This window comes from Cynocephalus volans, chromosome 3 (assembly GCF_027409185.1).
Source record: "Cynocephalus volans isolate mCynVol1 chromosome 3, mCynVol1.pri, whole genome shotgun sequence".
NCBI classification, from domain to species: domain Eukaryota; kingdom Metazoa; phylum Chordata; class Mammalia; order Dermoptera; family Cynocephalidae; genus Cynocephalus; species Cynocephalus volans.
Genome location: NC_084462.1, coordinates 139,328,174 through 139,348,350, shown reverse-complemented (window position 1 = coordinate 139,348,350; position 20,177 = coordinate 139,328,174). Strand labels below are relative to the sequence as shown.

At 35.0% G+C, this 20,177-nt stretch overlaps 1 protein-coding gene across 7 annotated transcripts in view; it reads right to left on the bottom strand.

Annotated features, from left to right (window-relative positions):
* Positions 1-20,177, bottom strand: part of TMEM260 (transmembrane protein 260) — a 57,353-nt gene that overhangs the window by 25,766 nt on the left and 11,410 nt on the right. For all 7 annotated transcript variants that reach the window (XM_063090775.1, XM_063090778.1, XM_063090781.1 and 4 more), the window contains exons 4-7: positions 9,322-9,499; positions 7,555-7,668; positions 4,225-4,404; positions 2,164-2,204 (exon numbers count right to left, since the gene is read on the bottom strand). In XM_063090775.1, the coding sequence (XP_062946845.1) occupies positions 2,164-2,204; positions 4,225-4,404; positions 7,555-7,668; positions 9,322-9,499 (513 nt within the window). The remainder of the gene's footprint in view (positions 1-2,163; positions 2,205-4,224; positions 4,405-7,554; positions 7,669-9,321; positions 9,500-20,177) is intronic.

The following is a 20,177-nucleotide window of genomic DNA, read 5'->3' as shown; positions in this document are numbered from 1 at the left end:
AGGTGGAAGAAGCCATGGTGAGAGAAAGAAAAAACTGCTCAGAGCATTTCGGGCCACTGCCGCTTTAAGGCTGGAGCTGCTGAGCACATGAAACAGGAGCTGGCAGAAGCTGCAGCTGTGCCCTTCGGATGGAGTTGCTTGGAGGCAGCAGGGGAGAAGGGGGCCTTGGTGGCCCCCAGGCCAGCAAGACCACTAAGTGTTTCTGTGGACCCACACAGGAGCAAGGAGCCAAAACAACTGAAAAAAAAGGAGCTATTTAGAGGCCAGTGAGTCATCACAAGGGACCAGCCCATGGCCTGTCCCATGGAAAGTGTTTGGATCATGGGCCTTGGGGGAGGTGGGCTCACCAGGGGAACACTGGGACACAGCGAGGACAGCTGATCTGCCCCCAATCAGTGAAGGACCACTCAGAGGAGACTGGTCAGGAATATAGAATTGCATGGGGTGCAGTTTGATGAAAAGATTCAGGCCCAGATCAGTTTCTACACAACCCAGCTGCATGGGGTCTCTGGAGAGACGGAAGTACCTATAAGGTCAACCATTAAACCCTTAGCTACACAAAAAGACTTCCATAGAGAGACAGCAACAAAGCAGTAATTTAGCTCAACCACACAGCTCAAGTACTGGTTCCCACAGGAAGTTCCCCCATTTTAGAAGTAAGCAAAGAACAAAAAATTAGTTCCAGCCCAGGCACACCACCAGTACCTCAAGGCCCACCAGAGGATTCAAGGCATGGAACCAGGGACTGGACACCCCCCAACCAGGCACACCACCAGCACCAAGCAGCATGACAAAAACATCACCTCCATGTGGCTGGCCCACCACAGGCACCAGGGTAACCACAGCTGCTTAGAAAGTGGCTAGATGTCACAACCACCACGCTGATGGTCCACCAGCCACTGGAGTGCACTGACACAAGGAGAGTCACCAGCAGAGACCAAAGAAAAGAAGAGGATGTCTCTCTCCACAAGCCCATTCCAGAGTGACAGAAGAAGCATCTGTTCTATGATAATATCGGGGGACCTGATCACACCTCTCAGCATTGGACAGATCATCTAGGCAACAAATCAACAGAGTAACCAATACTCTTTAGAGAGAAGAAATCTAGGGTTATCAGTGGTGGGAGGGGGTAGGGAGAGGGGGATAGAGAGAGATTGGATAAGGGGCATAAAGAATAAGTACAATTTGTAATACTATACATACTAGTAATATTGATTTGATCAACATAGGTCAACAGTGAACCTGCAAAATATGCATAATCAATTATGATTCAATAAAAATTTTTTAAAAATAAAAGGAAGAAAAAATAGATGAAAGGAAATAAGCTAGTAAGTAAACAAGACAGAAACTGTGAGGACCTATGAACTGAACTGCCTCAAATATAAGGTTAAAATATTCTCCCCATAGTTTTCTCAAATAGCCCCAAGAGCTCCAAATTAGTAATTAGTTAGGAAGTCAGTTTAGTGGTTTAGTGAAAGCTGTATTTTTTAAAACTTAATATTGAAAATATTATAATTGGTATGGATATTTTCAAGTTGGTATAAATCTTTTTTCAAGTTGTCTTAATCTCGTATAGGTTTTAAAGCAAATATTAACCAATTTTTCAAAGAACACTATTGGATGATAAAGATGAAAATATATTTACTAAACTTGCTCTAATAAGGTTGGATGCTAAAAATATATAAGTCAAAAAAAGAGCTTATGACAAGGTCAGCCTAAAGGAAGTCATAAAAGATAATATATTAAGCTCTGAAGAATTAAAAGAGCATAGCTCCAACCAAAATAACAATAATTGTCCAAATTGTCCTAAATATAATGTCACAAAATGTCTCTAAAAGAAAGACATTATAAAAACCAGAACAAAGAATAAACTATTTATAAAGCAACACAATATATGTTTAATTTTGGATCCAATTAAAGGTTAAAACCTTTTAGTTTTATCTCCTAATATTCTCATTTAGTGTTATATTTATTGATCACTTTAAGCTGTATCTTACTGAAGGAAATACTAGAATATTTGATAGTATATACAAATACTTGTTAACTGCAGAGGTGGACACTACTTCTCAGACACAGTTCTTCACAACAAGATGAACTCAGAAATCCCTAAAATCATTTAAAGGAACTAATAAAGAATTTATTTAAAAATAGTTTCATACTCACAGCAATATTTTAGACATACTGGATCCAATTTCAGATTTGGCCTAAACAGAAAAGAGAAAAGTTTATTTGCACAAGCATTAAACTGAAGTCTTGTTAAGCTATTATATTTTAATGTTCTTGATTTAAAAAATACACGTTTAGGGCCGGCCCGTGGCTCACTCGGGAGAGTGCGGTGCTGATAACACCAAGGCCATGGGTTTGGATCCCATATAGGGATGGCCGGTTTGCTCACTGGCTGAGTGTGGTGCTGACAACACCAAGCCAAGGGTTGAGATCCCCTTACAGGTCATCTTTAAAAAAAAAAAAAAATACACGTTTAAAATATACAATGAAACATCTCTCTTCAAAGTCTTTATTTCAGAGCCTTACTGAATTTTTAAAGAGAAGTCAGTCAAAACTAAACTTGGATATCCTTGAGGAAGAATTTTACAAATAATAATTGTCTGAAAATCAGTTAACTATTCCAGCAGGAATAATTAACATATTAATGAATTAATAGACCTTTTTACATTTCTATTACAGATTCTCTTTAAGCTCTTTTGGGCACTTTGACTAGAGTTCATTATAATCTGTTAATCTATAATTTCATAATTACTTATGAATTATACAAATTTCAGATCTAGATTGGCCCTCAAACAATATTTTTATGAAATAAACAGTATAAATAAACCAGAGTATAAATTTAAAGTATCAAACTCTCTAAATCAAAATAACAATTAATAATTATCCTTTTATTAATCTACTTTATTATGAAGAACATATAATGTATATTTAAGAGAGAGAGTTTTTTAAAAATCTACAAACCCACCACTCATTTAAGAAACACAACCTCATCAATATCACAAGGTATCTCACAAAGCCCTCGCTGGTCTCTTCTTCCTTATCCCCCAGTGCTAACTACTATCTTGAATTTGATGTGAGTTATTCTCCCACTTTTTACAGATATGTAGTTTTACTACTTTTGTCTGTATCCTTGAACAACAGATTGTTTAGTTTTTGCATGCTTTAGGATTTTTTTATAAATGGCATCACATACTATGTATTCTTCTGAGACTTTTCTTAGTAAGACACAAAAAGTACAAAACATGAAAGAAAAAACCTGATAACAACTGTCTATACTAAAATAAAAGGCTTCTGTTTATCCTTTCATTTTTCAGATAACCTTCACTATATAACTAATATTTTCCCCTAATATGTCTTAAGAGAAAGCACAGTCTTTTTAATTTCTTTAGAGCACACTGTTTCCATTTAGTGAATTCATATTTTATGAAGCATTTACACATACGCCTTCAGTTTGAAAAACTAGATACTAACATGCTCACTGTTCATTAAATATTAAAAAAAAAAAAAAAGAAAGAAGAAGAGAAAAAATGCTTTAGTCAAGGTAAATTAAAATGTTAAGGTTTTTTTCCTTCAGTCTTTTCCAAATATTTTTATTCACAGACAAAGTGTTCATAGTGGTACCCAATGCTCACAAGACTAAAACACTTCAACTGGAAGCAGCAGACTCCTTTTAATGCTTGTCATCCTGAAAAGTATATTCAGGACATACAACAATATGATGACGAGTCAAGTGATTATAAATTTTTTCAAACGTAGATTAAAGACCACATTTCAAAAGACAAGTTTGCTATATAAATAACTGAATATACACAATTATCATGGGTCAGTTAAGAAAAAATAAATTAAAAAGAAAAAAATATCAAAGACAGAAGTAGATTAGAGGTTACCAGAAACAGGTGTGAAGGAATAATGAGAAGTTATTGTTTAATGGGTACAGAGTTTATGTTTGAGATGATGAAAAAGTTTTGGAAATAGAGGTAGTGGTTACACAGCACTGTGAATGTAATGAATTCCACGCAATTCTATGTTTGAAAATGCTTGAAATTGCAATCTTTATGTCGCATATATTTTACTAAATTAAAAAACGAAGGAAAAAAAAAAGAAAATTCTATTTACTGTCATTGATAAACATTAACTATTTCTTTTCAGTCAAGGTCCAGGCAGAACACTGAAGTTTTGCCACTTATTTCCTTGGAAGGGCTTTGAATATAAATTTACCAGACTGAATGTTCCATATTCTTCCCTAAGAAAATGAGTCAAAAATCCTAGCAATGTTGTCTGGTCTCCCCAGGTCCACCGGGCTTGATTGAGGTAGGATGAGATAGGCAGGTAGACATAGGGCAGCAAACCAGCAGAGAAGTACAGACTCAACTTCAACAAAGAGCCAAGGGAGAGTTCCTGCATAAGAGCACATTGCATTGTACAACGTTTATTTTAGTCCATTCATCCTGGAACTTTGAGAACACATCAAGGAAAACATCAAATATATTTACTCAGAGCTGATCTCTAAATTTATATTGTCACTACAGAATACTATGTTAAACCTTTTGATTACTGTGGATTACTAGAAAATTGCATCAGCCTGAACTCCTTTTTATGGCAGGTGAAATCTGAGTGAAGCAAATAATATTAGCAAAAACTCATGAGTATCATGTTTATTGCATCTTTTACATTTAAAACCATGTCATGACATGCAGCAGCGCACAGCTGAGATAACCCACTTGGAAGTGAGTGTTGTTTGGCTGATTTTGAATATGCCCAAAATATTATTTTAATACCAATTCACCTCATTACCATCATTAGGTATACACTAGGTATATATATTAACGATTACACATTGACAATATAATTCTTTCAAGCGTTTTGGACACTTCATGGAAATGTTTGACACAAATAAAGCTAGCTTTTATACAACCTCCAAGCTCATCCAAACGTTTTCCCTCAATTTACACACAGAATGAAGTACTAAGGGAAATTTGTTGTTATATGTAACAATGTTGCCTCATATACCTTATTTGGGGGAATACATTTCTCATCTGTACATTTCTAAAACAAAGGGCAACATCTACAGAGTTTTATAAAGATTAAGTCCAAAAGAATATGAATTCTGGAATACCAAAAAGATTCAAATATTGGCTGCTTTAGTAACTGGGAAAAAGGATCTCTTACAAACATCAAAATTGAAAATCGCCAAGTTTTCCTACACAGAAAAGAGAAATTCATATGTGAGAATGAATATAAGAACCAAGGTTCACATTCACCAGAAGTAGAATAAGCAGTTAATTTATATTAGCATTTTCAAATAAACATTCTTAATTGAAAATGAAGTGTTTTATTATAGTACTGATTTCATTTGAGATTCCTATGGTAGTAATGAGATGCATAAAAAATGATGGCATGCAAAGAATATAAGAAATAATAATCTAACAACATGCCTTTGCTATTCTTAAAGGTGGTTTTAAAGAAAATAAATGTTTATATTCTGGCAATTTCTGAATATTATAAAGTTGAATTTAGAATGGTAAGATGCACTTGCAGCAGAATTTTCCTTTTGTGTGAGAAATTAAAAAGGATATAGTTATATGAGAGCTATTACAGAGTTGGGGAGTGGTTCTTAGGCCTACCTGCACATTAGAATCACCTGGGAAGCTTTTAAAAACTACTGATTCTGGACCTCACCTCAGATCAATTATATCAGTATTATATGGGGGTGGGATCAGGTTACAGCATAAATATACACATATACCTAATGTATGTACATACCTACATTACTATATATGTGTACATGTGTGTACATGTGTACACATGCACATACGCACATATGCACTTTTTTGAAGCTTCCCAGATAATTTAAGTGAGCAGCCAGGGTTGAAACCCACTGACTCAGAACTTCTTACTCGCCCTCAAATCACTCCACAGCGAGATCCAACAACCCTGTCACTTCATCAGTAAGGCTTATTTTCTAGCCTTTGTTATTTAAATAACGGAAATGGAAGGTCCGTTGAAGAGTCACCATTCCCAAAATTTCCTCATTCATCAGTAGCTTACCTTGGTAAAGGGCAAACAGACGCTTAGTCAAGTCACCTAAATCGTCAACTCTGAGTCCTGCATGTTTTATACAAGTAAATGGCTCTCCTTTCAGTCAACTAATGCAATATAATTTGCTTTTTGGGTTCTTTCCAGAGAATGCTCCTCTCTGATGTCTGCTAATGTCAGAAGCCTGGCTATGACAACTGGAATTAGAGTGGGACATCTACCTCCATCTGTGTATCCATTAATTCACAAGAAAAATATTTGGGCCTCCTCAGTTTTGTACTCCATAGAAAAATCTTCACTGAGTTATATTTTTTTATGTTATATCTCCATTTTTTAAAATCAAGGGTTTATATGATAAAAAACCATATAAAGAACCTTCCTTATACTCTACAGAACAACTATTAAAGACACTGCCTGTTATGCTGTTTAATATCCGTTAATAAGGACTTACATGATTGACTTCACACAACTCAATTCCAAGAAAAAGTTGCTCTTTCCCATCAACTGTTATGTTTCCCATTTTAATCACATATTAAGATTTTTATAACCTCCATGTTACCCTTCCTGTTTTGTTGCCAAGAAGCTAAGGAGCAAAATGTGCTCGAGTACAGTAAATACAGTTATCTAAAGCTTTTGTGTAAGTATTTCCCTGTTTCTATATTTTTATGTAGTAATTTTATTAAATGTATATTTTCTTTCATAATTCTGATTATAGCTGGGTATAATTAAGAAACAATAAAATGACAAATGTAGCAGAGTTTTTTCACAAATAATAAACAAAACAAAATGACTTTGGCACTGGCTTTTTATACAGATTATTTTAACCTCTGGGAGGAAATTTGACAGAATAAAGGGCATTTTTCTTTCCAAGGACTCATGTCTAACTCAACTCCCCACCTTTTCCTTACCTACATCTCCCAATGAATAACAAAGTAATTTTTCTACGTTGCTTTATATCACCATTTTAATTAACATTTTTTCTCTCAGAGAGAAAAGTGATGAAAATAAATCATTCTTAATCCTAGGGAATATGTTCTGAGAAAACAGGACTGTTATTTATCAGAGATTTTATTCTTTAGTTCACAATAACAGTGATGTCTGTTTTGTTGAAAGCTGAGTCTCCAGCATCTGGAGCAGACACATGGCACAGAGCAGACACGCCACAGTAAAATGAATTAATGAAGTATTACTGGTACACCACTTGTGTCTTGGAATATGTAATAAAACAATTAGGGAAATTTGATATTGTTGCTTTACTTTTAACCTCTTTTCATCAAGGTGCTGTTCAGAATCAAGAAAATTATAAAGCAGGCCAGATGCCACTGCAATCAATACTGCATAATTTTTGTAAATCCTGTTTTTTTCAGTCAATATTGTTAGGGCCTCAGGTTATTTATGCTTTACATAAAATGCGAGAAATATTAAAGCCTCAATTTTTCTGAAGACATAAATGATATTTTAGACTTAAATAAAATATATGAATTATTATTTTCACAAAATTCAAAAACCTACCTTCTCTTTTAAAAGTTGAAAGAGAATCCAAGGTATTATGCACAAAACATAGAGTACTATTGTGTGCTGATTACATAAGCTAAGGCCACAGCAGAAAGCACCAATTTTAGCTATCTGAAAATAAATAAAAGAAAAAAAAATCTAAGTTAAAAATTCATCTAATACTATAAGTGAGCACACTGGTAGAAAGCCATTTTCTATATTCAAACCCAGCACTTTTATCATAGGTCAGGTTAAAATCAAACTCTTAGATGCAAGCTGTTGTATTTAAACAAATTCACTAATATTTATCACGATTTTTTATTAACATTTTCCATTCTCATCAAATAACTGCAGTTTGACCTTCATTGAGTATTTTCAAACTGATTTAAAAAGTCCTGTATGATGACTAGACAAGTCCTCACAGAAATAGTGTATAGTGCAATTCTTATTCAAGTAAAATCTATAATTGAAGTTCAGCAATTGTTTGATGGTTTCTCCTATTAAGTAAATAAACTACAATACCTTTTATTGAGAAACCTGGTTATGTCTGAGTGGTGCTTTTGCTTTTGTTGAATATCTGTTAGTTTCATAGCTGATAAAGATTCTCTCTTTGACCAAACTCTAGTCAGGCTCCTTTGAACTCTCCTCTCAACCAGTCCCTGACCTATTGGGCTTCCCTGTTCATCTCTACATTGTCCAGTTTTAGCAAGAACTCTGCTAAGTCAGTTTACCCAGAACCTCCCCAATCTCGATATCTGTTCACCCTCAATATCTGATCAGGTAACTCCTCCTCCACCATCCCCCAGGTGATGTCTGATCACCCTGGCCTTGCCTTCAGAAGAATCCTGCTAAGATGTGAGCCAGAATCCTCCTCACCCCTTAGGTTTCCTTCTCAGTAATTTTCCATCCACTGACATTTACCCTGCTTCTTGGCTACAAATTCTCTCTTCTCCTTGTTGTATTTGCATTTGAGTCTGCTCTCTCTCCCCTACTAAGAAACTCCAATGCGGTGGCCCCTACACTTGAGCCTGAATTAAACCTTACCATTCTTTAACAAGTGTACTGAATAATTTTTTAACATAATCAGAAAAAAGATTATTTTAAACAACAATTTAAAAATTCTAATAGCATCGCAGATCTATTTATGAGAACCACAAATAAACCATCATGGTTTTTTTGTTTCTATATTCTTTAACAACATAAGGCTGCTAAGATGATTTGGCATTTTCCAAAACGTAGACTGTAAGCTCTTAGCAGACAGGGTTCTTTCACATTTCAAATAATTTTGGTCATAGTGTTTGCCTTAGAATTCATGCAATCTCTTTGGAACTACTTTGTTTACATTTGACCCTCTACTTTTAGTTAAAAAAATTTACAAATCTTATCATTTTTACAATTGGGGAATAAGTCCATGTACCATAATGGTATACAGTTTAAGGTACTCAGTCTACAGCTTGGCACCTTATGATAACACAGAGAAACAAATGATGGTGCATTAGCCAACAAGCCTATTTTCCCATAGGACTCATAGGCAATTTCATAATCCACTCATTCTCCAAAAGACTTCTGAACTCAGAGGGAAAAAAAAGTCCCGTGTTTTATAAGAACTATCGTGGTTCCATTCACAATAAAAGAACTGAGAATGTTTTCTCTCTTAACACGCCTAGATTACCTTGACAGTAATCAGAATAGATAAACAGTAACTAAACCAAAGTGGAAAAGAAATACAGCACCTGTCTAAAAATTAAAACAAAAAATGATTTCACTTTGATCAAAATAGGTTACCTTTGATCTCTCCTTTGCAGTTGCTGCCTCCTCAAAATGTACGGTAAGAGCCATAAGCAGCCCCACAAACAGATTGTTTAAGCTAAAAACCTCTGCTGCAATGGACCACTGCCATGTTAGACGAGAAAATGAAAACACCCCCGCAGCAAGGATTCCTCCAGCATATGAGCCAGAAAGCCTGCAAATACAGATAACATGAAATCTTCTTTCCCAATAAAAAGAACTAACTTTATTTTCCTCTTTATAAACTGTACCAGCTGAAATTATGATAGTCACCCAGCAATATCCCAACACATTATATGGTTAATATATTACTTCATGTAATAATTTCTTTCAACAGATTTTAATTAGGAAGTCCATACGCTAACATATTAACAAACAAATAAACCTATCCTCAGATGTAACATCTAGGATTCAAGCCAGTTCAGAAAACCTGAAGAGGTAGTAGCTCGAGAGATAACAAACCTGTGTCATTTTCTTGCTATACCTACAATGAAAAGGATGGTCAGCTAAGATCTAAATATGACTAATTGTAAAAATTAATGAAATGGCAAAATATTTATTCAGGAACACTCATTTTCATTTCTTTTGGACTGTCTGAATCTAGGTACCTTTCACCTTTATCTCTCAACATATGACAAAGAATGTCTTGGTCACAATATTTGCTTATTTTAAGATCTTGTACAGCTAAGTTCTTAGGTTCCAATGGTTTTTTTCTTTAGATGAAGTTAAAAACGGTATTTTTTTTAAAGAGGGGGATGGAAATATGAATTTCAATAACACCAAAAGAATCGAATGATACACTTGGAAATATATTTCCCAGCCCCAAATGCCAAAAAGAGCCTACATTTCAAATTAATCAGGAATCTGGATCTCAGTTTAGAGATCTGACTTGATACTGGTAGTATGGTTGAATACACTAGAGCTATCAAACCAAAACAACTTTCTATTTTGCTATAAACTAAAGCTATGAAAATTAAAGCTATTACCTAATACCCATTTCTAACAGTGTTAGGAAACGCAGCAAGCATTACTGCATCTATTATGACATTATATGGCCCCAAGTCATTAATTTTCAACTATATTATTTTCTATAAAAAGCTACAAAGTAATTCTACGGCTTTTAATCAACCATTATAGAAAAAAATAGTCAAAAATGTCAGTATTATCAAACCTGTTTTTTCTTTGAGTTTCCATTTGCAACATATTTCTGTTTTCTTTCCTTTATAAAAAGCAGCAGTTTCCTATTTCAGAGTCATTCTCACAATGATCCTGATTCAATACTCGAGTCATTTCTTCCTTCCAAATTACTTTTTTTTTTTTTTTTTTTTTTTTATTTTTTGTCTTTTTCGTGACCGGCTCTCAGCCAGTGAGTGCACCGGCCACTCCTATATAGGATCCGAACCTGCGGCGGGAGCGTCACCGCGCTCCCAGCGCTGCACTCTCGGGAGTGCGCCACGGGCTCGGCCCCCAAATTACTTTCTCATCTATCCATTCCTTCCAATTTATATTCCTACTGCCTTAGACTCAATTATTTTAATAGTTTCCTAACTTGTCTTCTGTTTTCCAATCTCTTCTGCAATATAGCATCATATCAAGTTTCCTAAAATATACATTTTATGACCACCCAGTCAAAAACTTCAGGTCTCTTCACTGCCTCTAGAATAAATTCTAAATGAGTAGGCCTAGAATCCAGGCTTCCAATAAACTGGACTCCCAGCCCCGACAATCCACTAATTACCAATATATCTCTACCAACTAGTCAAGCTCCTCAAAATTCCCTAATGAGACCTACCTATTCCTAGTGCCATACTGCGTTCATGCTGTACCCCTGAAACAAATGTCCTCACTGCTCCTTTCTATTTATTCCAATCCTCCTCATTTCTCAAATTTCTCTTCAATTCCAGGTTTCTAGCCCATCTCTGAACATCTATAGCATTTAATTGTCTATATCAACTTCATTCACACTGGAAATACCTAGCCCCAAGCATACAAAGCAAACCTAGTGAATGAGAACTAATTAATCTTAAAATACTTCTAACAGTTCTAAAGAAACTTCTAAGTTTCACCTGTCAATATTATCTTGGAAAATCAGCATAAGACACAAGAGTCCTTCCTCTACTTAAAACATAAATTAGCCTCACTGGAGAAATGGCTGATTCCAGGCTGGGGAAGCTCAAGCACAAATTAGTCTGAAACATCTTGTGTCAAAAAGTAAAGAAGTGCTCAAAGAATGATGGGGACATGACAAAAGGACACAGGAACCAGTTTAAACATGTTTCCATTGGCCAAACTGTGGATAATTTGAACATGAAAATAATTATAGTAATAGCTTATAACTCATTGAATAAATAAGAACCCATGAATCTATAGTGATGTAAATAAATAAATAGGGGAGAAGGAAAGGATTTGCCTTTCCATAGAAAGTCAACTAATAATTGTAGAGGAAATAATGGAATTAGAAATCACCATTTGACAACCATTTTAACAATAATCAATGACTACCAAAACTTGTGGGTAAAAGTTTTGGAGTAGCAAAATACATTCAGAAGTCTCAAGGTATCTCCCTATAAACAGATTACAAAGGGAAAAATAAGTTTACAGTGGCAAAACCTGGCAGACACAATCTTAACCATGTGAGTAAAGTTAACAGCACCAATAATGAGACAGACATCGTGTGCTGCCCGATCTATTCCAGTGAAAAGAATACAGTATCACTTCCATGGTATTCTGGTCAGAAATGTGTTACCTGAATCTAAGCATAAGAAAACATTAGACAAGCTTAAATTGAAGGACGTTTCTACAAAATAACTGGCCTGTATATATAAAAATGTAAAAAACCATTACCCTCCCCCCCAAAACCAAAAAAAATCCTGAGGAACTGTTGCAGATTAAGGAGACTGAAGGGATATGGCAATAGAATGAAAGGCATGATCTGGGATTTTCCTCTGCTGTAAAGGGCATTATTGGATCAACTGGCAAAATCTGAATCAAGTCTGGGTTAGAGAACAGTGTTGTATCAATGATAATTTCCTAATTCTGAGAACTATTCTGTGGGTACGTAAGAATATGTTCTTGTTTTTTAAGAAATATAACCTGAAGCACTTATGGGTAAAAAGGCAACATGTCTGTAGCTCACTCACAAATGGTTAAAAACTACACAAAACAATAACATATACAAAGAATCAAAGATAAAGCAAATGCGGTAAAATATTAATATATGGGGAACCTGGCTGGTATATAAAGAGTGGACTATTCTTGCAACTTTTTTCTAAATCTGAAATTATGTCAAAATAAAAAGTTTTTTAAAAAATCAACACATTCCTAGATAACTTGCTAACACTTATCGAGCTTTTAGCTTGCCATGTGCCAGGTATTGTTCTAAGTGCTTTCCTTATATTAATTCATTTAATTTTCACAACAACCCTATGAGTAGATGCTATTTATCGCCTTTTTTCAAATGAAGAAATTGAGGCCAGGTAATTTTTCCAAGGTCCTATGACAATTAAGTAGCAGAACCAGGATTCAAACTGTTAGTATAGCTACCTAGTGTCACTAAATTATGGGGTAAAATACAGTTATTTTAGTTCCACATCAAATATTTATTCCAGATTAAAGATAAATTGCACTTTTATTTGGTTAAATATGTACCTCCTGGAGTGAAAAGTAAAATAGAATAAAGTTTTCTGAGTTATTAGAATTGTGTTTATATCTATATTTTATCTATATTTTAACAAAACTTCACACTTTAAGCTTGAATTACATTCAAAACCTGTCAGGTCTGGTTTTAATGTGTTTTCTGTTTTTGTTTTTTTGAAAGAACAATTAGTCAAAGTTTAAAACCATCAAACAGTTAAAGAGAAGTGAGAAAAAAGTCCTGATATAAATGAATCCTCAGGAAGGGAACTCAAGACTCACTCATTTATAATGATTTTTAACACGTTATTATGCTTAGGAAGACATCCTAAAGTGTTTGATCTGTTGATATTAATTACTGGAATTATGAACTATGTTAACTTCTTTTTAAAATATTTCCTAAGGTTTTAAAAATTGAAGAAAGTAAGGTAAAATTATTGACTTCAGGGATAAAATTTATCCAGTCACCTTAGACTATTACACAGTTAGATACATTAGTATTTTATTGAAGACTAATCCCACATCAGCAAGATCTATAATCTGAATTTTCTCTCTCCATCTCTCCCCCTAAGGTCAGGATGGTTTTGCAATGAATGATCCATATACTCTTTCACCTGATTTTCTTTGGTATTAGAGAAATAATTTGTGAGGCTGCTAAGTAAGGTTACAGAAGAGAAGGTATCTAACTGATTATAAAACCTACATGAAATGTAATTAATGAAAATCAAACCTATAATACCAATCTTTTACACCAAATGAACTTCCTCAAAAATAAACTAAATCTGTAGGAATTTGGGCTGTAGTCCTAATGTAAACTGAAGACAAAACAATAGTGGATCTTCTATTTGTTTGACGGTTGGTTTCCCAACAGCAGTATATGAGAAACTGATTTCTCCACATCCTGGTGAGCACTTGTTATCCGGCTTTTTAACACTAGCTGCCCTAGTGGGTGTGAAGTGGTATCATGTTGAAATTTTGACTTGCATCTTCCTACTGGCTAATAATGCTGAGCATCTTTTTATGTGTTTATTGGCCATTTGTAGACATTCCTTCGAGAAATGCCCATTGAGATCCTTTGCCCATTTCTTAAATTGGATTATTTCTCTTATTATTAAATTATAGAGTTCTTCCCACCTTCCTTTTAATATGTTTTTCTTCTGCTAAACACAGCCAGAGTCAATGGCTTGCAACCAAAAATCCTGACTGAAACACACTGCCTTCCCTCTTTATTATAATTTCTATTATGCTTTCAAGGGAAACTGTGAGGAAATTCTGAAAATAGATGTCAAAGTTCTCTTATCCTTGTGGAAAAGAGAAGAGAGGGAGTATGCCTCTAAGAGCAGAGTTATATGTGCATCCATATATAGACTATTTAGAACATGAAAGAGTTTAGAGGCCTGTTGGGAAAATAGATTAATCAGGCCCCCTCACCTCAGGTTGTGTTGGGTGTGGCACAGTACATTCTTTGTAAACAAATTGTGTGTGGGTGGGTGGAGTTAGTGCACATGCCATGTATCTTTTTAGTTTTGTTGCTATTCTGGTGTGTTCTCCAGTTGTGTGGAGCAGCAGCCCTGAACTGCTAGCCAGCAGAGAGCTCGCATCTAAAAATAGAGCATGTTTACTTTGCTGGCAGCTGCTCAGTTTTCTTTGGACTTTGCCGGTAGCAGTTGAGTTTCTGAGTTTCTCTTTGGACTGCCTAGCTCCTAGACATGTGTGTGCAGAAAGAAAGCCTACTCTTTCTTCAACTAAGGCTCCAAGGTCCTTTCTTCCAGTTACCTAGCTCGTAGACCTGCATGTGAAGGTTTTGTGACCTAGTCCAGACAACAAGCTTGAGGGGTCTGTGAGCTCCAGACCCAGCCCTAGCTCTACAAGGCCCCATCATTTTACTATTTATGTTTTTCATAAAATAATCTATATGGGTTAAGCCTGTATGTATTTCTTCAGCTTCAACAGCATTTTATAAGACAAACTCTGAATTCCCCTTAAAATGCACATATTTTAACATACTGCCTTTAAAACTTTGCTTAATGCTAAGATTCAGAATCAATTAACAATTACTGACCATGTAACACATACAAACTAGTGGATTAAGAAAAGTAGAGATAAAAAGAAAAACTCCACAAGCTCAGGAGGGATACATACAAAGCCTTGCAGGTAGCAATAAATGCTCACCTGAGGCTGGAGACTACAGAGACTGTGGAGATGGAGTGGCAGCATTAGTCCGCATGGCTTTGGAAAGGTCTGCAGCAGCCTGAGCTAGGCCTGGAGAGACTAGATGGATCCAGCCTTAGGGGTTTACTATGTAGGAGGGACAGACAGACAAGAGGGAAAGTGAGTTCAAGTAATGAACCACAGAGCCCATATTGGATAGAGAAGGAAATAAAGTCAGTGGGGGGCTGATGGAGGAGATAGAAAGGATGAGCAAAGGGTTGAAAGTCTCAATTACACCAAAGAAAATTGGTGGCACCAAGGAAATGAATGAAATGAAAGCTAAAGTCATGCCAGGGAGTGGAAAGTGGGTTAGGAAAGGGGCTATCAATTATTAGAGGATGAACAGGCCAGTTAAGCAAGATTAGACTCTATTGTTGAAAGTAGCCTGTGATGGAAGAGTTTAATAAAGATGTTTTCAAAATCATAAGAGTTTCATTAAAACTAAATATTTGTACTGAAAGCCAAACTGCAGTTGGTACACCACGCATCAATAAGTCTGTAGGCTCAGGGCAATGTAGGAATACAAGTGTAGGGCCCAGTGTCATGACTTCACAAGCATGCTAGCAAGGAGATGTGATCCCCCATGTCGGTAATGGTAAGGATGATATTTTCTGGAGACTTTGGAGGTCTTTCAGTTCATTCAGTGATTCTCATTATATCGCTAGGAAGGCAGTCTCATTATATTGCTCAAGTCATACTTCCTGGGCATTATCTGAGCATGCTTTATTAAACCTTAAGGAGACAGAGACAAGTGACTAAAAAGCAAGTTGACAACAAGGATGATTTCCTGAAGACAAGTTACAGGGTCATGGCTAGGCTCGGTATCAGCCTCACATTGACCCCATCTGCAGCCTCCACCCTCTCTTCCTCTAGCATTCTGCTGAAATTGCTCTCACTGAAGTCCCCAATGACAATAGTCTTTGGGACTTCTCTGCTGTGTTGATCACTTTTCCATATACACTCTACATAGCTGATGTCTGGGACCCTACATCTCACTGGCTTTCCTTACATGGCTCTAGATTTTTCGTCTGAGTTTTCTCTGAATGTCTCTTTTTCCATTAACTCCTTTAGAGCTGATATTTCCCATGGTTTCATTCTCTTCATCCTCAGGCGATTGCTCTTCTCACTCTACATACTCTGCCAACATGTGCAAAATTAACTTCTTATCCTGTTCCCTAAAAATAATTCCTGCTCTTGTTTTCTCTATTTTAGTGATTCTCGTTATCTACCTAGTTATCTAAGTCAAGAGACCTGGGAGTCATCATCAAAGCTTCCTTTCCTTCTCTCTCCCTGTCAAACGTAGCACATCCTGCCAATTTTACTTCATAAATATTTTTTAAACTCATCCTCTTCTCTCCATCCATACCACCACTGCCCTATTTCGGCTATCATCATCATCTCAGGCTCAAACCAATCCAATAGCATCATAAGCTGTCTGCCTTCAGTCACATGCCCACCATGGCCACCAGAGTGAGGGATCCAAAACACATCTGATCTCACACTTTTCTGCATCCAACCTTTAATGACTCCCCTTTAATCATAAACATAATATAAGCTCTTCATCACGATGGACAAGACCTTTCATGATCTGGTCACAGCCCACCTTTATAAGTAACCCCCACAAAATAAGAAAATAAAACAATTGTCAACTACTCACAGACATTGTATTTTTACTTGGCACAAATGGAGCCCTACTTTCAATTTTCATTTTGTTCTTTTGAATAAATATGCTTGATTATTATGTTTTGAAAACACAACTAAGAAGTTAATAACATGCTAAAGTGGAATCTTAAAATCAGCTCATTAAAATTAAAGGACATACATTTTTCTACTGAAACAGATTAAATCACTTCAACCAAACTAATAGCAAACTAGAGAAAAAAAGAGAAATTCAAATGAGGTTGTAAATAAAATGAGAACTCTACACCAGAACTCACTAACAGACTGCAAATAGTCTAGACTATTTTCCATTTTAACTTAAAAACACTTTATGACTAATTAGATATAATATGAGAAAAAATGTTTTCTATTCTCAATCTAATTCTTACAGAGACTCATAGAGCAAGGTCAAAAGAGGTATCGCTCCAAATGAAATACGTATTTTTAGAATCTAACCTAACTTACAGAAAGATAAAATTGTATGAGGCCATATGAAGAAAAGATCATTCATTTCAACCACCATTACTATGATAATTTTAATAACATAATCATTGTATTGTAAAATACAGTCACATGCCAATATCTGTAATCAAAATCAAGTTTTTATACTGCTAAAGAGGTATACTTAATTCTAAGTCTTATACTAACAAAGGAAAGCAAAGAAGATTCAAAATATCAAATCCAAGTCATAAAAGTATGTTTTATTTTATATAAATAAATTTATATTTTAAATATAAAATATATTTTGTAAAATATTTGCAGTAAATAAATCTTCCTAATTGTTTTTTACTTGGGTTAACACTAAAATCAGAGTTCAAATTCCAGTAGAGCACAGTATTTAGTCAATGAGAAAAGACACACAAGAGCATGACAGACAGTATGGCTGTTTAAAATTTCACCCAGAAAATGTGAATGACAGAAATTCTCCACTACGGTAAGGAAGATATGATGCTATTAAGAGCATGCTAACAAATGTGAGCATCAGAATTCTTTGGTTGAAACATAACTGCCTTCTTTTTTTTTGTCCACAAAATCCATGAGACCTAGATAAGATTCATAAGAAAGTCACTGATTGTGTAGTAGTTTTCTCACTGATGAAATACTATTCATTTGTTGACACAATGGATAAATCAGGAGGTTACAATTTACACCATCGACATAGGTTTGCTATTGATGATAAGGTATATTTTTCTTTCCACTACACGGTATTTGATTTTCATGTGTAGTCACATGTTTGTCTAACCCTCAATCAAAAGGCAAATAACAGAAACCTGAAATTCTTTCCAAACACACATTTGATGTGCCTCATAAAATTCATGAATGTATTTGTCTTCAGTGTTACTTGCATGCAAAAAATCCAACATGGAGAGTACACTAGTCTCCATCTATACTGATTACTCCTATTTGGAATAAGTGGAATTCGAGTACACAGGCCACAATGCAGCATCTGAGCATAACTGTTTCATAAATTACTATTAGTGTCAATTCATACTTAAAACTAAAAAAGTACAATGGATTACAGTGAAGAAGTATAGTAAAACAGGATACAATCAACAGCAAATCTACCACACACATCCTTCCATGTTCTGATCTTTCTCAGTCTTGCTCATGAAAATGATATAAATGTTCCCTTCTGGCTCATTCACATAAACACCATGTATGTAACTCTCCTGTCTACCTGGAAAATAGTTAAACTGGAGAGCTAAGCTACTGAAAACCTAAGCGTTGCTAAACAACCTTCTTTTGGGGGCAGTTCATTTAACATTCTTTCAATAAATATGTACTGGGAATCTAGCATGTGTCAGGCGTTCTGTGGGAAAATTATAGCCAGTGATCATTTAGAGAGCAGTAGGGTCTAAATCTTTTCATTTTCAAGTATAGATTTAATGAATATTAATCAATAATTTAGGACATGGCATATTAAAGTTATATCTCTGAGACCACCACCATTAGATGTAAAAAAATTATAAATATTTCCATCCTTAAAATTTTGTACAAATTTTCCACATTTTATAAAAATTTACTGTCATTTCATATAAAATCCTTCCAAGGTTAGCTCTGTTTTATAAGATTCAATCAAAAGGACAACTGTTTCTACCCTGAACTTTTAGCTACATAAATATTAACCACCAGTACTTTAATAGGAAAAGTATAAAGTATTATTTCTGATTTAAAACCACTAAATAAAATTGGGAAAAAATTTTCAAAGCCTCTAAAAAGGAAAAAAAACACAACTGAAATGGAGGGAATAAGATTATGAATAGCTTCCATAAATAAAATGTAATCACACAACTTCCATTAGAATTAAGATTTATGTGTTACCTAATAAATGACAAAGGTATTCAAGGTTTAGGACAATTCATTTTATTATACCCCACAACTTATACCTGAATATCTAAAAGAAAACACTGAATTGGGCTTTATAGGAATCACCATCATTTACTTTACATTTACTAAGTTTTCATGGTGTGTCAAATAACCTGCATGATGGGAGGCAACACCTTCTTGAGGTACAGCCTAGTTTAAAGCAACTCCCAAGTTACAGATTTTAGTCAATTTTGTTTGAAATATGTAAAAACACACAAGACCTCAAGACTAGCTTGTTACTCAATCTTGATAGTGTTCTTAGCATTCAGTAGCAAAACTAAAATTGGTTAAAAGCATATTTCAACATATTATTCTCAAGGGCACTGGCCAAGACATGTCATCACACTAAGTCCTTTTTAACTGAAAACTTAGAAGATGCTACATAATTTTTACAATGTTATGATACTAGAAGTATATGAAGTAAACTTGAAACACCCAAATAACTAAAATCAACAGAATGAGAATATTAAACTACTTTCATTGGCAACATTAACCAACTTAATAAACAACCGAGATTGAACATTAAGTATTCTTATGCAAAGTTATAAAGTATATCTTAATATTTTAATTCATGAAGATTGTTTTCTATTTTTATGGCTTTGAAAATCAGCAAATCTGTACAAGTTATGATCTATAATTTTATTTGTAATTTTAAGAAATATATGCATTTATTATTACAGCTGTAATAACTGATGGCTAGTTCCAGTGGCAAAATCTCGGCAGGAAACAGATTTAGCAATTTAAATGTTTTATAAGTTTTTGTAATTGAGGAAACTTTTCATAATCTGACATTTGTTAAAACCACTTATTAGAAATTATGCAGCACAGTAGCTGTGGAAATATGAGCTAGCTTCACAATTATAAAGTCAGCCTATGTAGCCCTTTCCTATTGTATATAGTGGCATAAACCCCACGGCGGCCTATCAGCTAACTGGCAGGCAGGGGGCTGCTCTATTCAAAGTGAGAGATACAAGCTGCAGGGC